At 41.1% G+C, this 22,987-nt stretch overlaps 1 protein-coding gene and 1 long non-coding RNA gene across 3 annotated transcripts in view; both read right to left on the reverse strand.

The window, feature by feature from the left end:
- LOC111090511 overlaps positions 1-1,973 on the reverse strand; it is a 55,076-nt gene extending 53,103 nt beyond the window's left edge. Inside the window, exon 1 of one of the 2 annotated variants that reach the window (XR_005354709.1) lies at positions 1,501-1,973. This is a non-coding gene — a long non-coding RNA (uncharacterized LOC111090511). The remainder of the gene's footprint in view (positions 1-1,500) is intronic. The other variant, XR_005354708.1, reaches the window with a different exon arrangement.
- A 16,743-nt stretch (positions 1,974-18,716) lies between these two features.
- ZNF146 (zinc finger protein 146) overlaps positions 18,717-22,987 on the reverse strand; it is a 41,261-nt gene continuing 36,990 nt past the window's right edge. The window contains exon 4 of the mRNA XM_038525561.1: positions 18,717-21,804. Coding sequence (XP_038381489.1) covers positions 21,775-21,804 — 30 coding nt within the window. The 3' untranslated portion in view covers positions 18,717-21,774. The remainder of the gene's footprint in view (positions 21,805-22,987) is intronic.

Here is a 22,987-nt window from a genome sequence, read left to right on the forward strand (position 1 = left end):
GCCTGCCTTTGGCCTAGGGCGTGATCCTGGAGACCCAGGATCGAATCCCACATCGGGCTCCCGGTGCATGGAGCCTGCTTCTCCCTCTGCCTGTGTCTCTGCCTCTCTCTCTCTCTCTCTCTCTCTCTGTGACTATCATAAATAAATAAAATTTTAAAAAAAATACTAAGAGGGAGGGGAAAGATGAAAAAACTCAGTTTTGGATCTAACTCCAAGACCCCATATCCAAATGGGAAATACTATGGACAAGGTTTGTTGAATGGGCTTTTGGTAATCAGAAACTGTCAGAAGAGGTGAAAAAATTAGGCTCTGAAAAACAAGGCCCTGTTAATAGTAAAAACTATTTAAGGGGAGAAAGAAAAAAATGCCAAAGTATTTTGATCTTGGCCTCCAGATACTCAATAATCATTCTTTACTCTTTCTCTTAGCAATAGTAACTGTAGAAAGAAGAAATTGATGAGACACCAGCTTTTCCTGGAATTCCAATTGACCAGGTTAAAACACAAACTTTCTCCAGTCCCTCACTGTCCTCACACACGTAAAAGGAAAATCAGGAAAGACTATTATCTATATATCTATACTTATATCTATATCTAGAGAGAGAGAGGGAGAGAATGAGAGGGAGAGAGAGTCCAGCCTAATGCAGTTACAGGGAAAGGCTGGAATCTGTCCTGAGCTCACAGATGTCTCCTGGATAGAGTCACACCTGCACAATTACAAAACCCTCCACTCCTTGTGCAAACATGGTGCTGTACCAGGTCATTCACATATAATCCCACATACACACCGAGGGGACAAAGACCCAATCACACAGCCTCCCCACACCCACGTACCTACAGCCCCACAGCCAGGCAATCACAATCTCACACACGGGATCCCTGGGTGGCGCAGCGGTTTGGCGCCTGCCTTTGGCCCAGGGCGCGATCCTGGAGACCCGGGATCGAATCCCACATCGGGCTCCCGGTGCATGGAGCCTGCTTCTCCCTCTGCCTGTGTCTCTGCCTCTGTGTGTGTGTGTGTGTGTGTGACTATCATAAATAAATAAACAATCTCACACAAACACCCCAAGGGGGTTACACTAGTCACACCTGCACAGCCACAGGCACCTAACACCACACAGTCACAGACGAACTCACACACACACACACACACACGCAGCAGTGCTGCACACGTTTCCCAAAATCACACAGCCCCCTCACGGCGGGACAGTCCCAACTGCACAATCACGTGGGCCCTCTACATCCCTGTGCACAATGGCGCAGTCATGCAGTCACATACTCCATCCTGGGAACTGGCACCGTCCCAAGCACTCTACTCCATCACGCAGAGTTATCACCACATAAAGTCACAATCACACACCACGAATACACACGGTTAATATCACAATCTCTCTCCCTCTCTTTCTCATCTCTCTCTCTCTCTCACACACACACACACACACACACACACACACACACACACACGATCTCTTCAGCGGCTCCGGACACGAAATGCTCCTACCTGAACCCCTCACCCCAGTCCTTCCCAGGTTCCGGTCTGGTCCAAACGGGCCAAGTTGCACCAGACTCCAAAGGCCCCGCAGCAGCTAAGGTGCCGCCTTCCCGCAAAGCGGCCGAACCCGAGGAGCGCAGCGTCCGCCCGCAGAGCCCTCCGGGAAATGCGGCCCGGGAGCGGACCGCCGGCCTCCCGCGTCCCCTCAGCGCGGAAGCCGGGCTCGTGCTGCTCTACCGCTTCCCGGCGCCAAACAGAACCGCGAGGCCCGACGCCGAGCGGCTGGTACGCGGAGCCGCGGGCGGGAGGCAACCGCCAGGCCTCCAGCTGCCTCAGCCCGGGCAGCTCGAGGGTCGCCACAGGCCGCGCACCAGACGCCCGCTCCGCGGCGAACGCGGCCTCGAGCCGCGGCGTCTGTGAGAAACGTAGCCCCAGCCAGAAAAGCCGCCAGTCAGGCGGAATGCGAGCGTCGGGATCCGCCCGGCGGCGCCAGAGACACTTCTGGAGGTTCTAGTTCGCCCTCTGCGGGCAAGCGGATGACACTTCATGTCTGTCGGTCGGCTCAGCGCTGAGGGTGAGGGTGAAGGGGGCACCTGGTCGTCTCTTTCGGGACCGAGTGGCGGCGGCGACAGGGAAAGAATCACGGTCCTGGAGGGGAGAGGGGGACGCGCCCGAGGGATGCCCTCAGGTGAAGAAGACGGCCGGCGGAGACCTGCGCGGAGACGCCGCGTTGCGGTGGCAGGTGTGGCTGGATGTTGTGTATATGTGATTACGGGTCACCTGTTCGGGAGGCCAGGCTTGTACCTGTGTATCTCCAGGTAACCTCTAAGCCTTACGTCAGGCATCCGTAAAACGGTGAGAGAGCTTTAGGGAGCATTGGTTTTTGTTTTTCTTAAGACTTTATTTATTCATGAGAGACACAGAGAAAGAGAGAGAGGCAGAGACACAGGCAGAGGGAGAAGCAGGCTCCATGCAGGGAGTTGGATGCAGGACTGGATCCCAAGACTCAGGACTCCAGGAGCAGACCCTGGGCTGCAGGCGGCGCTAAGCCACTGCGCCACCAGGGCCACCCGGAAGTTCCAAGATTCTAATCATGGTTTGATCTTCCTGGTAACCAGCCCCTATTCCGAAGCTATCTAGAAGCCCACCAAGAGTCACCTCATCAGGAGAAAATATGCTTCTAGCACCCCGGTCACTCAAGAAATTACAGGGGTTTTAGGAGCTCACTGTTAGGAACTAGAGACAGAGACCAAATAGATATTTCTTACTATCTCACAATTCACATAATCCAAAGAAAACAGGATAGAAGGAATAGAAAAACCACAGAGGGGCCAACATAAAACAAAATGATAGACCTAGGGGCGCCTAGGAGGCTCAGCGGTTGAGCATCTACCTTTGGCTCAGGTCCCCAGGGTCCTGGGATCGAACCCCACATTGGGCTCCCCACAGGAAGTCTGCTTCTCTCTGCCTCTCTCTGTGTGTCTCTCATGAATAAATAAATTAAATCTTAAAAAAAAGATAGACCTAAATCTAACCTTATCAATAATTACATTGAATGGGATGCCTGGGTGGCTCAGTGGTTGAGCGTCTGCCTTTGGCTCAGGTCGTGATCCTGGGGTCCTGGGATCAAGTCCCACATCAGGCAAGGAGCCTGCTTCTCCCTCTGCCTCTTTCTGTGTGTGTCTCTCATGAATGAATGAATAAAATCTTTAAAAAAATAATTACATTGAATGTAAAGGGTCCTAACACACCAAATAAAAGACAGATTATTTCTCTAATTATATTGGAAAAAAAATTGCCCAACTATTTAGTGTCTAAATAAACCCATCAGAAATACAATGAAATAGCTAGGTTAAGGGTAAAGGGATGGGAAAAGATATGCTGTATCAACACTACTAAAATTTAACCTGTAATATGCACATTAATATCAGGCTTCATTGATTTCAGAACAAGGAAAATTACTGGGTATATGTAATAGTGAAAATTTTTGAAAATAATTTATAGATACCTCAAGGACTTATGGGATATCAAAAAGTCCAATATTCATGTCACTGGGATTCCGGAAGGAAAGGAGCAGAATACGTGTACCGAAAAAAATTTTTTGAAGAAATAATAGCCTAAATATTTCCCAAATTTGGTGAAAGACATAAATTACATGATCAATTTTCTTGACAAACGACTAAACTAAAAGAAAATTAAACCCAGCCACATCATAATCAGACTGCTAAAAAAAATAAAGGTTTTGAAAAAACTGAAAGCAGTCGGACAAAAATAGCACAATACATGTAGGGGAGCAATGAATCAAATGGTTGTGGCCTTCTCATAAGAAAAAAAAAAAATAGAGCCCTGAAGGCAAAGAAACAATATTCTGAAAGAATATTAAAAAAGAACCACCACGGGGTGCCTGGATGGTTCAGTTAGTTAAAAGTCTGCCTTCAGCTCAGGTAATGATCTCCAGGTCCCAGGACAAGCCTCGCCTTTGGGCTTCCCCCTCAGCAGAGTGTCTGCTTCTCTCTCTCTCCCTCTGCCCCTCCCAACTGCTGGTTTTCTCTCTCGAATAAACAAAAACTTAAAAAAAAAAAAGTGTGTGGGGGGGGTGTGCTTGGAAGGCTCAATCAGTCAAGAATCTGCCTTCGGCTCAGGTCAGGATCTCAGGGTCCCAGGATCAAGCCCTGGGTCAGGCTCCTTGAGCCACAGAGAATCTACTACTAATTGGGGCACCTTGGTGGCTCAGTCACTTAAATAACCAACTGGTGATTTCAGCTCAGGTCATGATCTCATGGGTCATGACCTCATGGGTCCTGGGATCAAGCCCTGCTTCAAGCTCTGCACTCAGCAGGGAATCTACTTGAGATTCTCTCTCTCCCACTCCCTTTGCCACTCCCTACCCGCTCTCTCTCACTTTTTCTCTAAAATAAATAAATCTTTAAAAAAAACAAAAAACCTGCCAATCAACAATTCTCAATAATTGAGAATATCCTTTAGAAATTAAGGTGAAATAAAGGTGTTCTTGGAGAATACCTTTGGTGAATACCTTGATGAATTTTCTTCTTGGAAGGAAAAGGGAGAGAATTCATTGTCAATATTCCTACTTTGAAGGAAGAAAGTAGGGTGAAGAAAAATAAATGGGAAACTTGGGACTTAAGAAATAAAGGATGACCAACAAGAGTGGCACATATCTGGATAAATATAAAAACGTTATTCATCCCTTGAAGGGTTGTCAGTGTATATAGATATAACAATAAACATAGAGAAGATTTAAAAAGGACTTTATGGTTTTGAGGCTTACATTTTGCTTAAAGTATAAAATATCAACTCTATATGGACTAGGAGAACTTAGATTATGTATATAGATCTTCCTTGTGATGGGTTTACATCCAGATAGTCTCATCATAAATTGAAAACATCAGAAGGCAAAAATGCTTTTAATACACTAAAACTATTAAACATCATAGCTTTGACTAGCCTACCTTAAAGATGTTCAGAACACTTACAGTTGGGTAAAATCAACGAACACAAGCCTATTTTATAACAAAGCATTGAATATCTCATAATTTATTGAATACTGTAGTGAGAGTGAAAAACAATGTTTGCATAGAAATAGAATGGTTCTAAGTGAAAATGGTTCTTTACCCTCATGATTGTGTGGCCACCTGGGATCTGTGGCTCGTTGCTGCTGCTAAAATCTAACATACACAGTCCAAGAAACTCTGAGTTGAACAGTTTTTTCAAATGATGAATTTGAAAAATGTGCCACTTTCTCCAGGATTTCTGGTGAGATATCTGCTGTTATTCAAATTGTTTTCCTTCTGTAAGTAAGGTATCATTTCCCTCACTGCTCTTAAGACTTTTTCCTTTATATTTAGTTTCCAGAAATTTGATTATAATGTATCTTGACTTGGATTTCTTTGGGTTTTTTTTTTTTTCCCCATTTGGGCTTTGCTCAGCTTCTTGAATCTGTAGGCTATAGATGTATATTTTTTGCCATATTTGGGACATTTTTCAATCATTATTTCTTCAACTATTTATTTAGCCCTGCCCTCCTTTTCTCTTCCTCTGGGGGCTCCTGTGACAGGAATATTATATTTTTCTTATACTCTCACAGCCCTCTAAGGCTCTATTTCATTTACTTCTTTGTTTTATCTGAGTCTCTGTTTTGGGTTTTTTTTTTTTTTTAATTTTTATTTATTCATGATAGGCACACAGTGAGAGAGAGAGGCAGAGACACAGGCAGAGGGAGAAGCAGGCTCCATGCACCGGGAGCCTGACGTGGGATTCGATCCCGGATCTCCAGGATCGCGCCCTGGGCCAAAGGCAGGCGCCAAACCGCTGCGCCACCCAGGGATCCCTTTTTTTCTGTTTTTGTTTTCTTTGTGTGTGTGTGTGTGTGTGTGTGTGTGTGTGTTTTCAATCTAGTTTCTCTCTGCTGTCAGACTGAATAATCTCTATTGTCTCTCTTCAAGTTTAATGAATCTTTTTTTTTAAAGGTTTTATTTATTTATTCATGAGAGACACAGAGAGAGAGAGAGGCAGAGACACAGGCACAGCGAGAAGCAGGCTCCATGCAGGGAGCCCGGTGCGGGACTCAACCCTGGGGACCCCAGGATCATGCCCCCGACCAAAGGCAGGCGCTAAACCACTGAGTCACTCAGGGATCTCCGAGTTTAATGAATCTTAAAGAAAATTTAATGAATCTTTCCTCTGTACCTTCCATTCTGCTGTTGAGCCCATCCATTAAGTTTTCTTTTTTTTTTTTTAAGATTTTATTTATTTATTCATAAGAATACACAGAGAGGAGAGAGAGAGAGAGAGAGGCAGAGACACAGGCAGAGGGAGAAGCAGGCTCCATGCAGGGAGCCTGATGTGGGACTTGATCCCAGGACTCCAGGATCACGCCCTGAGCTGTAGGCGGCGCTAAACCGCTGAGCCACCGGGGCTGCCCAAGTTTTCCCTTTTTTAAATACCAGTTATTGTATACTTCAATTCTAAAATTTCCATTTGGTTCTCTTTGTCTTCTATTTCTTGCTGAAATTTACTTTCTATTTTTCATTTGTTTCAAGTGTTTTTTTTTCAATTGCTAATCAATGCATGTTAATGTCTGTTTTTTTTTTTAATATTTTATTGATTTATTTGAGAGAGAGAAAGAGAGAGCACATGAATGGGGAGAGGGGCAGAGGGAGAGGAAGAAGCAGACGCCCTGCTGAGGGAGTCTGACTCAGGGCTCAATCACAGGACTTCAGGATCATGACCTGAGCCAAAGTCAGCTGCTTAACCAACTGAGCCACTCAAGTGCCCCAGTAATGGCTGCTTTAAAAGCTTTGTCAGATCTTTGTAAGACCACTGTCATTTGTGTTGACACACATTAATATTTTTTTGTTAAATTTTTAAGGTTTATTTTTAGAGAGCAAGCGAGTGTGTAGTGGTGGAGGGGCAGTGAGAGAGGGAGAGAGAGAATCTTAAGCAGGCTGTAAGACCATCTTGGAGCCTGGAGGGGGCTCAATCTCACAATCCCTGAGATCATGATCTGAGCTGAAATCAAGAGTCAGAGGCCCAACCAACTGAGCTACCCAGGTGCTCCTCTGTTAGTAGACTATTTTTTAGAGGAGTTTTAGACTTATGACAGAACTATTTTTTTTTTTTAATTCAAGTTGAGATTCTCCTGGTTTGGGTATGATTTTTTTACTGAAACGTAGGCATTTGGGGCATTATGTTATGAAACTATATCTTATCTAAACCTTCAGTTTTAGCTGGCTTCTTCTGACATTATGGCTGAGAGAGCAGAGATACCACCTTGTCTCTTCCAAATGTGGGTAGAAGTCTAAGTAAGATTGAATTTTTTTTAAAGATTTTATTTATTTATTCATGAAAGACACACAGAGAGAGAGAGGCAGAGACACAGGCAGAGGGAGAAACAGGCTCCATGCAGGGAGCCCGATGTGGGACTTGATCCCAGGACTCCAGGATCACGCCCTGGGCCAAAGGCAGGTGCTAAACCACTGAGCCACCCAGGGATTCCCGTAAGATTGATTTGAAAAAAAAAATATTGATTTGGTTTTCTACTCAGCTTCTTTGACACCTGAGATGGGGAAGGCCTCCTAGTTATTGCTGGACAGGGTTAAAAGTTACAGCTCTCCATTAGGCCTCCACTGTAACCTCCCTGGCTGGGATGAATTGGGCTGTATTATTATTAGTTCCCAGGTGGTCTCTACTGACACTGTAGGGGTGTGTGTGGCCTCACTAACACTGGGCAACGGTGAAACTCTGACTTCCCTGTAGGTCTCTCTGACACGACCCAGTAGGGAGGCTGATTTTGGGTACCTCACTACTGCTGAGTAGAAGGTAGAAGTCTCACCTCTCCAAATGATTTACACCAATACCACAGAAGGGAGGGATACTGTCTCACACCCAGTGTGGGTGGTTGTCCTTTACTGACACCACCTCTGTGAAGGGAAAATAGGTTTGGAGCACCTTTTTTTATAGCCTGGCAAGTGTGTATCTACATTCCCCATGAAGTCCTTGCTGGCATGGACAGAGCCCATCTTTTTCTATGGTGTTTTCTTGGACTAGAGCAATTACTGGGTAAAAGTTTCCTTTCTTACTAAGCTGCCCCTTTGCTCGCTCTTCTGTTAGAGAGCAGGCTTTTGTTGGTGCTTTTCTCCTCCTGTCTTACACCAACAAGCATTTCAGGGTTGCCAGCTTCTTCGCTCCAAGTGTGAGACGTATGAGGCAAAGAATTCCCAAGGATCTTACCACCATGTTATTCCTTAGGTGCCATGTTCCCAGTGCTATCTGTCTTCTTCTTTCCACTTTCAAAATCTTATGTTTCTTTTCTATAATCACCCAGGGTTTTTATTTGTACCTAGAAAAAATAGGGAAAAGTACTTCTACCCAATCCTCCCTGAGGCAGGGAATCTTCCATTTTTGCTTAAATTATTCCTTCCATCTTGTACATCTGTCCTTTTCTTGCCCCCTTTTTTCAAAGATTTATTTATTCATGAGAATAATGAATATTCATCTCTCAGAGAGAGAGAGAGAGAGGCAGAGACATAGGCAGAGGGAAAAGCAGACTCTATTCAGGGAGTCTGATGTGGGACTTGATCCTAGGACCCCAGGATCATGACCTGAGCTGAAGGCAGACACTCAACTGCTGAGCCACCCAGGCATCCCTTTTCTTGTCCTTTTAAATGTCTATTGTACATTTAGAGGATATTCTAGATCTATCTTTATATTTTTCACTTTCATAATTTCAATCTGTCACTTTTCTTGGTCTTGTGATAACTTATCAAGCTGTTAAGATTGATTTGGTACTCTGCCTATAAATTATGCTAATTACAGCTCTTCAGTCAAATTGCTTAATTTTATTGGTCTCTGTTCACTGTAAAATAAAGGGGTTGGAAAAAATAAAATAAAGGGGTTGGAATAGTCTTGAGCTTCTCTTTCATCTCTAAAGATGCTCTATTGCATAATGGCTTAAAAACTAATGGTTAATTACTAGCTATGTAAATTTCTATTTCCTCATTTGTAAAATGGAAATGAGTGACCACACTTCATAGACTTGATACATTATAAGTTTTTAGAGCAATGTTTGACAAATATTGAAGACTCAGTTAGGGATGCCTTGGGCTCAGTGGTCGAGCGACTGCCTTTGGCTCAGGGCGTGATCTTGGAGTCTTGGGATCAACTCCATGCCAGGCTCCCAATAGGGAGTCTGCTTCTCCCTCTGCCTGTGTCTCTGCCTCTCTCTCTCTCTCCTCCCTGTGTATTCTCATGAATAAATAAATAAAATCTTTAAAAAATATATTATAACATGTTCAAAACTCATTCTAGGGGATCCCTGGGTGGCTCAGTGGTTTAGCGCCTGCCTTTGGCCCAGGGCGCCATCCTGGAGTCCGGGGATCAAGTCCTGTGTCGGGTTCCCAGCATGGAGCCTTCTTCTCCCTCTGCCTGTGTCTCTGCCTCTCTCTCTCTCTCTCTCTATCATGAATAAATAAATAAAATATTTTTTAAAAAAACCTCATTCTGGGAATTTAGATTTGAGAAAAACTCATAGATATAAATATTTTTTTAGAAAAGAAACTGATGCATTCCAGCTAGATTTGCTCACTCATGCTGGCAATTTTAAGGACTTATGTACCTAAGCTTATTTTCACAGAAACTGCTCTTTCACTCAGGTTTACTGATTTCCAGGTTACGGTTGGATTATGTCTCCAAAAAGATATGTTTAAGTCCTAACCCTAACATCCATGAATGTGACTTTGTTTGAAAACAGGGTTTTTACAGATATAATAAAGTCGAGATCATACTGTATCAGGGTAAGCCCTAAAACCAATAATTCATGCTCTCATAAAAAGAGAGGTTTGTGGGACCCCTGGGTGGCTCAGTGGTTGAGTGTCTGCCTTCAGCTCAGGTTGTGATCACGGGGTCCTTGGAATCGAGTCCCACATCGGTCTCGCTGCAGGGAGCCTGCTTCTCCCTCTGCCTATGTCTCTGCCTCTCTCTGTGTCCCTCATGAATAAATTAAATCTTTAAAAAAGACAGAGAGAAAAAGGTTTGCAGACAGACACAAAGGAGACAAGGGGAAGGGGACCATGCAGCTACGAAACCAGGAATGCCTGGGACAAGAAGCAAGGAAGCATCTTCCCCACAGCCTCTAGAGGGAGCATGGCCCAAATCATATCTACTGGTTTTGGACTTCTAGCCTCCAGAATGGAGAGAGAATAGCAAAGTACCACAAACTTGGTGGCTTATTTTATAATACTTATATTATACTTGATGGCTTATTTTAAGTTTTGTGGTAATTTGCGATAGCAGCTCTAGAATACAAACACTCTTCATTCACCAAAAAACTTTACATTCATTTTTAAATTTTCTCTATCTTTAGATCATCATCATCTGCATGGAAAACTTACTTGACTGGCCAGTCTTCTTCTCACATATATTTTCATAGCAGTAAAGAACAGTGATGAATGAGAACATATCAAGTGGATTACAAACTTAAGTTATAAAGGGAAATTATATAATCAGTTTCAATTATGCAATCAGATTTGAAAGCTTAAAAACTATCAAATTTATTCTAGTAGGACTCCAAGTTGGCCAAGCAGGAATTCTTGAAGGAACTCAAGAAATGGATTTTGGTGGTTTGCTTTTATTACACAATACATGTACATTTTTTAAAAATTTTTATTTATTTATGATAGTCACGCACACACAGAGAGAGAGAGAGAGAGGCAGAGACATAGGCAGAGGGAGAAGCAGGCTCCATGCACCGGGAGCCCGACGTGGGATTCGATCCTGGGTCTCCAGGATCGCGCCCTGGGCCAAAGGCAGGCGCTAAACCACTGCGCCACCCAGGGATCCCTACATGTACATTTTTAAAAAGATAAGGCGGGAAAAGTTTTTAAAAACCCAAACTCATCTATAATCCCAGCTACTCAGGATTATCACTCTTTTAAAAAAAAAAAAAAGATTTTTTTTTAAAGGTTTTATCTACTCATGAGAGGCACAGAGAGAGAGAGGCAGAGACACAGGCAGAGGAAGAAGCAGGCTCCCCTCAGGGAGCCCAACGTGGGACTCGATCCCAGGACTCCAGGATCAGGCCCTGGGCTGCAGGTAGGCGCTAAACCACTGAGCCACCAGGGCTGCCCTTTTTTAAAAGATTTTATTTATTTATTTGAGAGAGTGACAGAGCAAGCATGAACAAGGTGGGGGGGGGATGGGCAGAGGGAGAGGGAGAAGCAGACTCCCCTCTGAGCAGGGAGCTGATGCGGGGCTTGATCCCAGGATCCTGGGATCATGACCTGAGCCAAAGGCAGATGCTTAACCACCTGAGCCACCCAGGCGCCCCAGGATTATCACTCTTAACATTTGCTAACGATCCTTCCTTATTTTATTCTGAATATGCTCAGAAAGTGTACCTTGAATAGAAATCGTTATTTTACATATTGTGTTATTGGCTTCCCTACCATACCCTAGGAAATTGCCCATTTTTATTGCACTGTAAAAACATTGTAAGAGCAGTGCAATAAGTGACCTGAAGGTAATAAAAAATATGTGCAAGTGGTTTTCCCACCCCACTCTATTCATGCGTCTTGGCACTCCCCAGAGTTAAGAGAAAGAAACAGAGATATTCCTGCTTGAAGGTACATTAGGTGAAAGGGTTCTCAAACAGAGTGAATCTTTCAACTTACACATAACCCAATTCTAACGCCAGGCCTGAATGGTTATACATAATTGATGAAGAAATACAGTAGAAAAAAAAAAAAGAAAGAAATACAGTAGAAAAAGCTGGGTCAGTCAACGATTTCTTCCAAAGAGCTCCATCTCCTCTCTTTTTAGACACTCAAGAACGAATAATTTTATTATTTTTTAAAGATATTTTATTTATTTATTCATGAGAGACACAAAGGGAGAGAGAGAGAGAGAGAGAGTCAGAGACACAGGCAGAGGGAGAAGCAGGCTCCATGCAGGAAGCCTGACGTGGGACTCCATCCTGGGACTCCAGGATCATGCCCTGGGCCAAAGGCAGGCGCCTAACCACTGAGCCACCCAGGGATCCCCAAGAACGAAGAATTTTAAAATGATAAAAGCAATCATGAGTTTACCCTGAATTGGCTTTGCTCCAGAGTTTTAAAATTATCTGGTGAAAAAAATTTTTTTTAATTAAAAAAAATTTAAATCTGGTGAATTTATCAGTTTCTTTGTCTGGTTCCTTTTACTTGAAGAACATATAATGTTAGGAGCACCTGGATGGCTCAGTCAGTTAAAGGACTGATTCTTGATTTCAGCTCAGGTCATAATCACACGGTCTTGAGATCAACCCCCATATCGGACTCTGCACTGGACATGCAGCCTGTTTGGGATTCTCCTTCTGCCTCTCCTCCCTGCCACTCCACACCACCAGCTTGCACTCTATCCATCTCTAAAAAGAAAAAAAAAAAACCATACGAAATTAGAGCCATTTTACCTTCCTGAATCCAAATTTTCAACATTCTCTAGTGACTTTATATCTAACGATGTGTTTGCCTTAAAGATTATTCTGTTCTTGTATGCTATGTGCCTAGTGTATCTTTCTCTGTATTTTTCACCTTTGTGTCCTTATATTTTTATTTTTAAAAGATTTTATTTACTTATTCATGAGAGACACAGAGAGAGAGGCAGAGACAGGAGAAGCAGTCTCCATGCAAGGAACCCGATGTGGGACGCAATCCTAGGACTCCAGGATCACGCCCTGAGCCAAAGGCAGATGCTGGACCACTGAGCCACCCAGGTGTCCCTGTGTCCTTATCTTTTTAGATGTGACCCTGGTAAATAGCCTATAGCTGCTTTATTTTATTTTTATTTTTTAAAAAGATTTTTTTATTCAGAGAGAGCGAGAGAGAGGCAGAGACACAGGCAGAGGGAGAAGCAGGCTCCATGCAGGAAGCCCAAAGTGGGACTCGATCCCAGGTCTCCAGGATCACACCCCGGGCTGCAGGCGGCGCTAAACCGCTGCGCCACTGGGGCTGCCCAGCCTATAGCTGCTTTAAAACAAAAAAGCAAAAAACCCAATACCCATCATTTCACAATCTTTGATCCTAATTGAAAAGTTAAGCCCATTTACACTTACTGAGATTAATGATGCATTTAGATTTGTTTCAAGTATTTGTTGTGGTTTCTACGTATCTTTTTGTTCAGATTTCCTTTTCAGTTTCCTGCCTTTGATTCTTTTCTCCATTTTCTTCTAGTTTCGTGGTCTTTCCCTGATGCCTTTGTCTCTCTGTGGTTACCCCAGTTGTTTATTTTAAAGATCTTATTCATTTATTTTGAGAGAAAGAGAATGAGCAGGGAGGAAAGGCAGAGGGAGAGGGAGAAGCAAGCTCCTGCTGAGCAGAGAAGCTGACACTGGGCTCAATCCCAGAACCCTAGGGATCATACCTGAGCTGAAGGCAGAGGCTTAACCAACTGAGTCACCCAGGCATCCCAACCCTGGCTATTTTAACATGAACACTTAAGAGACAACATGCATGCCATCCTCTTGAAATGAAAGGACCTTAGAATGATTTAACCTAATAACTTGCTCACAGAAGTTTGCTTCTCAAAACTTTATTATTTTTAAATTTAAAAAAAAAATTTAAGTAGACACCACACGCAGCATGGAGCCCAACACAGGGCTTGAACTTGCAACTCTGAAATTAAGATGCGAGCTGAAATCAAGAGTTGGATGCTTAAACAACTGAGACATCCTGGTGCCCTTTTAATTTTATTTTTAAGATTGTGTTTCTTTTAGAGAGCATGAGGGGCAGGAGGAGAGACAGAGAGAATCTCAAGCAGGCTCCACACTGAGCAGAGCCTGATACAGGGCTCAATTTCACAACTGAAGATCATGACCTGAGGCAAAATGAAAAGCCATTTAAACTGTCTAGCCCCCAGGTGCCCCCTTTTAATCTTTTTTAAAAAAGATTTATTTATTTATTTATTTATTTATTTATTTATTTATTTATTTATTTATTTATTTATTTATTTATGATAGACAGAGAGAGAGAGAGGCAGAGACACAGGAGGAGTGAGAAGCAGGCTCCATGCTGGGAGCCTGACGTGGGACTCGATTCCAGGACTCCAGGATCGCCTCCTGGGCCAAAGGCAGGCGCTAAACCGCTGAGCCACCCAGGGATCCCCTTAATTTTTTAAAATATTTATTTGAGAGGTTGGAAAGGCAGGAGGCAGCAGGCAGAGGGAGACGGAGAAGCAGACTCCCTACTGAGCAGGGAGCCCAACTCTGAGCTTGTCTGGTCTCCACTATTTTCTTGTTTTCACATAACAACCTATTTTCTACAAGATTCCTGATGTAACATTGCCAGAAACTCCCTGGCTCCATGTTAATTCTAACCAACTAATGCAGGTTTGCCCTAAAGTTCACTCCTCCAACCATCTGCATTTTTTTTTAGTTCTGTAGGAGGATAATCTCACTATATAGAACTTTAATTCAATAACTCTAATCCCTTTTCATTTAGCAGGATATCAGAATTTCTCAAATGTGATAACATCTGTAACTACAGAGAAAAGTCACCAGTAGGATGTTCTTGGTCAACTCCATAAACCACTAGGGCAATGCAGCTCAAACTGGACACATCTTAGGGATGTCTGAAACGAGGACTGCCTCATAAGGAAAAGGGGATTTTTTTTTTTGAAAGGGGATTTTTAATGAAAAATTTAAGAGCCTTCATTTTATTGGGGACCTATGAGCATGCTTCAACTTTTTAAGTATAATATACCTCCTTTTATCTCCTCGAATTGTACACATTCTAGCATTCTTAACCAAACTTTATCTGGTATTTCATTGAATATATATATATAATTAATCAGAGAAGAACTCCTTTTATTCTCTCCACATTTTCAGATGTGCTTGCACACATGCTTATGTTCTCTCTTCCTGTTCAGATAAAATAAGCCACATTCCTATCAACCATTAACTGAGTCTTCTATATAACAGCTCATCTTCTCTTAGCCTCTCAAATATTTTGTCCTCAAGTTGCCTTACTGGGTCATTGCCATTAGTTTACAAATATACTCTATATATTCTATCTTTAATAACCAAAAATAAAGAACCAAAATCCCTTCCTTAATCTATCTACCTCAAGCTCATTCTGGACTTCCAGCAAGACATTTCGAATAGCCTATACTTGCTGTCACCTCTTCCTATCTTTGTTCACCATGTAACTCAGTCTAATAGTGATAAACAGTGGCAGCCTGGGTGGCTCAGCAGTTTAGCACCGCCTTTGGCCCAGGGTGTGATCCTGGAGACCCAGGAGTGAGTCCCATATCGGGCTCCCTGCATGGAGCCTGCTTCTCCCTCTGTGTCTGCCTCTCTCTCTCTTTCTCATGAATAAATAAATGAACTCTTTAAAAAATATAGTGATAAAGATTTATTGAGCATTTATTATGTATGGAGTACTGAGATTTCCTTTAATGTGAATTATTACTTAATCACAACTGAATGAGATGATGATGCACTAGAGGGTAAGGCAACTGAGGCAAAAATGTTACAAAACTTGCAGAAAGCCTCAAAAACAGTGGCAGGACCAGATTTCAAAACCAGGCAGGCTGATAGCAGAGCCATACTCTTACCAGTTCATCCTATACTGCTCTAATCTGGTGTAGGATCCCAGCAGCCCACCAAACAAGCTTTTCAAAAGGTCTACAATGCCCTACATATTGCCAAACATAAAGGATTTTGTGCTCATCTTACTCAATTTTGTAGAAGCAATCAACAGAATGATTATCTTCCCATACATAGATCTCTTGGCTTCTGAGACTCCAAATCTAAATATCCTCCTTTTTCCTTGCATAGAAGACTGGCCACTTTTTCTTCTTCTATGTGGCTCCTAAACATCAGAGTGCCAAGGCTCCAAACTAAGCTTTGTTTACTCAAACACACTGAGTGATCTTACCCTATCATCTAACACTATCTAAAAGCTTATGATTTGGGGCACCTGGGGTGGCTCAGCGGTTGAACATCTGCCTTTGGCTCAGGTCGTGATCCCAGGGTCCTGGGATCCAGTCCCATATCAAGTTCCTCAGAGGCATGCATGCTTCTCTTTTTGCCAACCTCTGCCTGTCTCCCCCATGAGTAAATAAAATCTTTAAAAAAATTTTTTTTTAAATAAATGAATAAAGCTTGATCCCAAAGTGAGTAGTCTCCTTTTAAAAAGCTGGTGTTGTACTTAAGGTCTTCCTGTTATCATGCACCTCATTGTCCTGTCAGCTCACCTCCCAAAAAACATTCCCAGAATTATCCCTTTCTACCCATCTCCACTGCAGCATCTGTCCTAACTTCTATCACCTCGTGTCAGTGATTATTCAACTCCAAAGTGGTCACCCGGGCTCTACTCGTTCCCATTTCAATCGAGTCTTCAAAAACATCAAGTGTCAAAATGTTAATCATAATACTTTGATTCTCATTGCATTTAATAAAACCCAAGCCTTCACACAATGTCCTTTGATACATCTTCAACCACATCCCACACTTTCCCCTTTCCTACTAGTGCATTATCACAAAATTGAAAATGTAACCCCCTCAACCCCAACTCTTTAACCATCAGAGTACTAGTAAAATCTCAAAAGGGCAGCAGCAGGTTGTCTTGATACTGTGTATCTGTCTAGCATGTAATAATAGGTGGTAGGCAAGTACTTGTCAAGAGTTTGCAACATACACCTTAACTTGCTAATTTATAGTCTTAGTAGATGTAAACACTAAGCTTGTCATTTACTTTTTTTTTAATATATGGAGAAATATGCATACTACTCAATGATCATGAGTTCTCAAAGTGTAGTCCCTGGCACAGCAGTATTGTCATTACCTGGAAGTTGTTAGAAATACAAATTCTCAGCTCCCACTCCAGATTTACTGAATCAGCAGCTCTGGAGGTAAATCAGAAGCAACAAGCCCTTTAGGAGACTCTAATGTATAATGAAGTTTAAGAATCACTGATTCTGGGGCACCTGGGTGGCTCGTGGTTGAGTGTCTGCCTTTGGCTTGGGGTGTGATCCCGGGGTCCTGGGATTGAGACCCATATCCGGCTCCCCATGGGGAGCCTGCCTCTCTGCCTCTCTCTCTCATGAATAAAAAACTCTTAAAAAAAAATCACTGATTTTGATAAAAACACTGGGGGAAAAAAGGTAAGGCTAAATTAATTCCAGCTTATGTGATCATTACTTTGTATGACAAGGTCACATTTAACTTTGTTATTCATTGGTGGTAAATAGTAACCTTACAAAGTCCGATTTTTTCACAATACTATAAACCAATCACAAGCTGGTGTTGGTTTATACAAACACCTTAAATTTGAAATACACATGCAATCAAGAAAAGCAAAAAAAGTGTTTTGTACATAACAGACACAACTAAGGAATACCTGAAAATGTAGATGCAAGGTTGCCTGAAAATTAGGACATATTAGAAATTTTGTTGTGCTTGGGGCAAATAAAGGAGACTGTTTTGTGGCCCTTACATGGTTTGGGTGTTATATAAAGTAGCAGTATGTATCCAGGCAATGTGGGATTAACAAAGATTTATAAATCTTAACTCATGATTCAAGTGTGGGACAGTCAAGTCACTTAGATCTATATTTTATCAATTAGAATGAAGTACTTAGGGGGTTCAGATCACCCACCTCGTGACATGCTAAGTAATATGACAATTCTCAACTTCATTCAATTCTCTTCTATGAGCCAGTACAACCAGTCTTGCTCTGTTGCAAGTCTTGCTTTGTGGGGAGAAGGAATCTTAGGCCATGGCCAGTTGGGCACATAGGCATTCCCCTGGTTTTGTCTTAGGGTCAGGATTGAATTATTCTGTTTAACTCCAAAGCTGCACAAACACAGGGGCAGTTAAGAGCTAAGTGAAGCACAACAGATTAAGGATAAAAAAAATACTTTAGGAAAATATTTTAGAACTAATCTTTATATAGAATATTTTTCTTAACTGCAGGTGATAAATGGAGGCCATTTTTAATGGCATACAAACATGTGGTGCAGGGACGCCTGGGTGGCTCATCGGCTGAGCCTCTACCTTTGGCTCAGAGCATGATCCTGGTCCAGGGATTGAGTCCCACATTGGGCTCCCTGTGAGGAACCTGCTTCTCTTTGTGTCTCCCAGGAATAAATAAAATCTTAAAAACAAAAACAAAAAACCAGGTGGTGCAATTCCTGAATAGATTTAGTATATAACATCCTTTTTTAAAAAGGATGGGGGACTTCATATTAGAAAGGTCTAAGATTTGGGGTGCTTGGGTGGCTTAGCCAGTTAAGTGTCTGGCTCCTAATTTCAGCTCAGGTTATGATCTCAGGGCCCTGGGGTTGAGCCCTGCATTAGGCTCTACTCTACACTCAACGCGCAATCTGCTTGAAGATTCACTCCCTCTTACTCTGCCCTTCCCCCTGCAAAAATAAATAAATTTTTTAGGGGGTGGGAGAGACATAAACTGAGAGCATTGTTGGAAGCTTAACAAACTGAGCCATCCAGGTGCCCCCAAAACTTAAGCTGTTCTCATGAAAATGCATAGGACAAGAAAACTGATACTCCAAAATCAGTTTATCTGAAAAAGAAAAGTTATATGAAGTGTATGTACCTTTATTTAACTAAAAGTTCTTAAAAATTTCTAAGCTAAAACGATACGTTGCAAAATAATATTAGAAATGTAAAGAAAAACCATATACAGTGCACACTCATAACATGTAAAAATAAGAGATTTGGATTATGCTGTCATTTTTAATTTTAATAAAATAGATAATTTCATATTACATAGAGAGCAAGTCCATCCACTCATCATTGATAAAATTTTAGAAATATTTTCTATAAAAAGTTTAGTACTTGATTGGGAATGAATCCATTAGAACATGATTTCTATAGGTACAGTGTTCCCATCCTCACCCCCATTCTTATTAATTTTGAGAAAATTTAAAAATACAGAAAAGTACAAAAAATAAGACAAGATATCCATATACCACAATCCAGAATTATCCAGTATTTTGATATATTTACTTGCAGTCTTTTTAGTTTTTAAGAGAAATGGATGTTTATATATAAAATTGAAGTCCCCTTTAAACAGAAACCATCCCGTCCCTCCCACACTCATCCCCTTCCCTTCTCCACTCTTCACAAGCAACCACTATCAAGAGTTTGGTCTGTATCCTTCCAATCCATTTCAAAAACATTTTAAAAACATACATACATATATGTATCCATTACCAATACATAGTACTGAGTTTTGTGAGAAAAGTTTTAATTAAAATTTACAAAAGTGTCATTTTAATATATGTGTTATTCTGCATTTCATTTTTCCTTCAACATGATTTTTGAGATCATTCTCTGTAATACATGTAGATATCATTTGTTAAATTTTACAGATATACAGTATTTCATCCTAAGTATTCTCCATTTTGTTCCCAATGGGCATTTAAGTTGTTTCCAACTTATGGCTACTACAAATCATGCCACAGTAAATAGACTGGTATATATTTCCTAAGCATACAAACTCAGAATTGCTAGGTATTCTTGAACTTGTTATCAGGAATGTTTCCCTACTTCCAACGTCATAACCATTTCAGTATATAGCTTTTTCATAATTCCTATTTTTATTCTCCTGGATCTTCCCTCGGTGTATATAGTTCATGGTCTGTTTTTTCCTTGGAGAACAAATTACCTCCAAATCATTGTTTACACAGTCCCATTATCTTCTCGCTTCCTATTGCCATTTCTATCATATTCTAAATTCTAATAAATGCATAGGTGTTTCCAGAATCTCTTGTTCTGCTAAATCAATGTAAGTCTCTTCCTTTCCAATACTTACAACTTATTACATTGGTGAAAATCTCCAGGTCTATGCAGACAGCAACAAGAAACATGTTTCACATTCCCAGTTTTAGTGGAAATGCATCTAAAGTTTCAGCATTACCTGCACCATCAGCTTTTTTGTTAGGTGTAGATTATCATACAAATGTCTTTTCTCTTCAGTATAAATTCCCTGGTGTCCAGTTAAGTTTTTTGCTTTTGTTTTCCTCATTTGTGATATTTTCCTTCAGTATGATTATTTCTGATGCACTATGAGGCTTAAATTCCTGATGAACGCTTTCCAATTTTTAAGATATTTACAGGGTTTTTAATGAGTATGAATTTTCTGATGTCTAATGTGGTGTGACTTCTGGCTAAAAGCTTTCCCACATTCACTACATTGATAAGGCTTCTTACCTGTATGTATTCTCAAATGCAGAGCAAGGGTTGAGAATTGAGAGAAAGCTTTCCCACATTCATTACAACCATAGGGTTTCTCACCTGTATGGCTTCTCACGTGTACAGTAAGAGATGAACTTTGAGAGAAGGCTTTTCCACATACATTGCATTCATAGGGTTTATCACCTGAATGAATTCTCACATGTACAATAAGTGATGTTCGTTGAGAGAAGGCTTTTCCACATTCATTACATTCATAGGGTTTCTCTCCAGTGTGAATGTTTTGATGTTTTATGAGGTACTTCTTCTGGCCAAAAGCTGTTCCACATTCATTACATTTAAAGGGTTTCTCTCCAATATGAATTTTCTCATGCTCAGTAAGGTTAGATTTGCCACTGAAGGTTTTTCCACACTCCTTACACACAAAAGGCTTCTCTCCCGTGTGAGTTCTCTGGTGTCTGATGAGATTTGACTTCTGAATGAAAGCTTTCCCACAATCCTTACACTCAAAAGGTTTCTCTCCAGTGTGAATTTTCTGATGGGTAAGGAGGTTTTCCTTCTGACTGAAGGATTTTCCACATTCATTACATTCAAAAAGCTTCTCTCCAGTATGGGTGTTCTGATGTTTAATGACATACTGCTTTTGACTGAAGGCTTTTCCACATTCATTACATTCGAAAGGTTTCTCTCTATTATGGAAATGCTCATGCTCGGTGAGATTTGATTTGTGGCTGAAGACTTTCCCACATACCTTACAAGCAAAGGGGTTTTCCCCACTACAAATTCTCTGCTGACTGAGGTGTGACATCTGAATGGAAGCTTTCCCACATTCACAAGGTTTCTCTCCACTATGAATTTTTTGATGAATGAGAATTTACTTTTGGCTGAAAGTATTTCCACATTTCTTACATTTGAAGGGCTCTCTGTGTATGACCTTCCAGGTGTAAAATAAGGGATAAAATTCAAGAGGAAACTTTTATCATATGCAGTACATTACAAGCTTTCTCCTCAAGTATAAATTTTCTAATGCTCAATGAGGTTTTGTTATATTCACTGGTTTCTCTCCAGTAAAAATTTTCTTCTGCTTAATGAGATTTGTCATCTAGCTAAAGGCTCCTCAGTATTCCTCAGAAGAACAGGGTTTCTCTCCAGCTTGACTTCTACATTTAATGAGGTATGTGACATATGAGTGAAAAATTTCCCACATTCAGTAAATTCATAGGGTTTCTCTCCAGTATGAATGCTCTGTTTTCAGATGGGGTTCAAACTGTTTTAACTGAAGGCATTTCCACGCTAATTTACAATTAAAGGGGTTATTACCATAAAGAATAAACTGTGGCAGGGTTTCTGAACCAAATTAAATTGATGATTCTTTCCTACACGACTTCCTTCATGGCTATAAGCTAAATTGTGTTTCAAACTCTAGGTAAGCTGAAAGAGGTGTTCCCCTTAAATATATAATGTCTGAGATCAGAGGAAGTGTTTTTCCAATTTTCTTATATTCACTGTTTGTTTTTTTCTCAGTCTGTTCTTTACTGGAGATGGATGCAACTTGATTCCCAAGTCTTGTTGCCTCTCTATCTGCTCATCATCTTCTCAGGCTTCTTCTAAAATGGGAGTACAAAGAATCATCATTTAAAGGAGTTAATATATAAAGTGTTTAGTACTGTGGCTGACAAATGGTAAGCACTCAATAATGTTAGCTTTATGTTATCATTATTTATTAATTTTCCTATAAAATTTTGGATTGTGCTTTTGGGATGTACTTTGGAAGCCCGTCTCACAGTATGAAAAAATCCTCATCAGCAATGTCACCAAACAACTTTTGAAAAGGAAACTCTTGTGGGGGATACATGCACAGAAAAGTAAAGTTCATGGGCACACAAACTTAAGGATTACTCTTGAAAAATAACCTTTCCCATTTCTTAGTTCAGGAAATTGAATGTAACAATGAGGAATTAACAAGTAGGATAAAAAGACATAAAATTGTTAAAGTCTCCCTGGATGCCTAAGAAAAGGAAAGGAATTAACGACTGCTTCCTCCCAAAATCCCATTAAAAAGACAAACAAAAGGAAAATGGTACAAGCTCACAAGAAAACAGGACATGACTAGAGACATGAATACACACAAACATTAAAAATTTTTCAATAACATGAGCACACAAAAGATTTTCAACACAGCAGAGCTGATAAAGTTTATGTAAAGATACTACAGAAGATGCCAATGTCAAATAAGCCAATTTATGCCACAAAATATCAGAAAGACTAAGGAAATGGAGGAATCAGGTACCTCTCGAAAAGGAATAAAGGATGGTAGCTGAAAAAAAAATTATATAAAATGCAGTTGGAGCACTATCTCTCCCAGTAAGACCACCCCTTTGTACGAAATGGAAATTATTCTTTGCAGAAATTTATTCAGAGAAGCACCGGGCTCAGATGACAAGGTGCTACACTGAAACCAATGGAATTAAATCTATACATACTATGCTGAAACCTCCAAGATATTCTGTAGCTCATACCAAAAACTGTTGGCAATTAGGTATATATACCTGTGAGCAGGATATGAATGGCTCCTTCTCTGGAGAACCTGAAAGGCCCATGAAAACCCTCAGGATACTCCTCCAAGATGGTATCTGTCACCTATAGTCTTTTTTTTTTTTTTGGCCAAAACAAGGACCTGGCCACACCAGAGTTTGTGAGTAAAGCAGTGTAATCATTCTGCAGGGAGACTCTGGGTCCATAAGGCATTTTTTCTTTTTTTCCCTAAGATTTTATTTTTAAATAATCTCT

Source organism: Canis lupus, chromosome 1 (genome assembly GCF_011100685.1).
Source record: "Canis lupus familiaris isolate Mischka breed German Shepherd chromosome 1, alternate assembly UU_Cfam_GSD_1.0, whole genome shotgun sequence".
Lineage (NCBI taxonomy): Eukaryota > Metazoa > Chordata > Mammalia > Carnivora > Canidae > Canis > Canis lupus.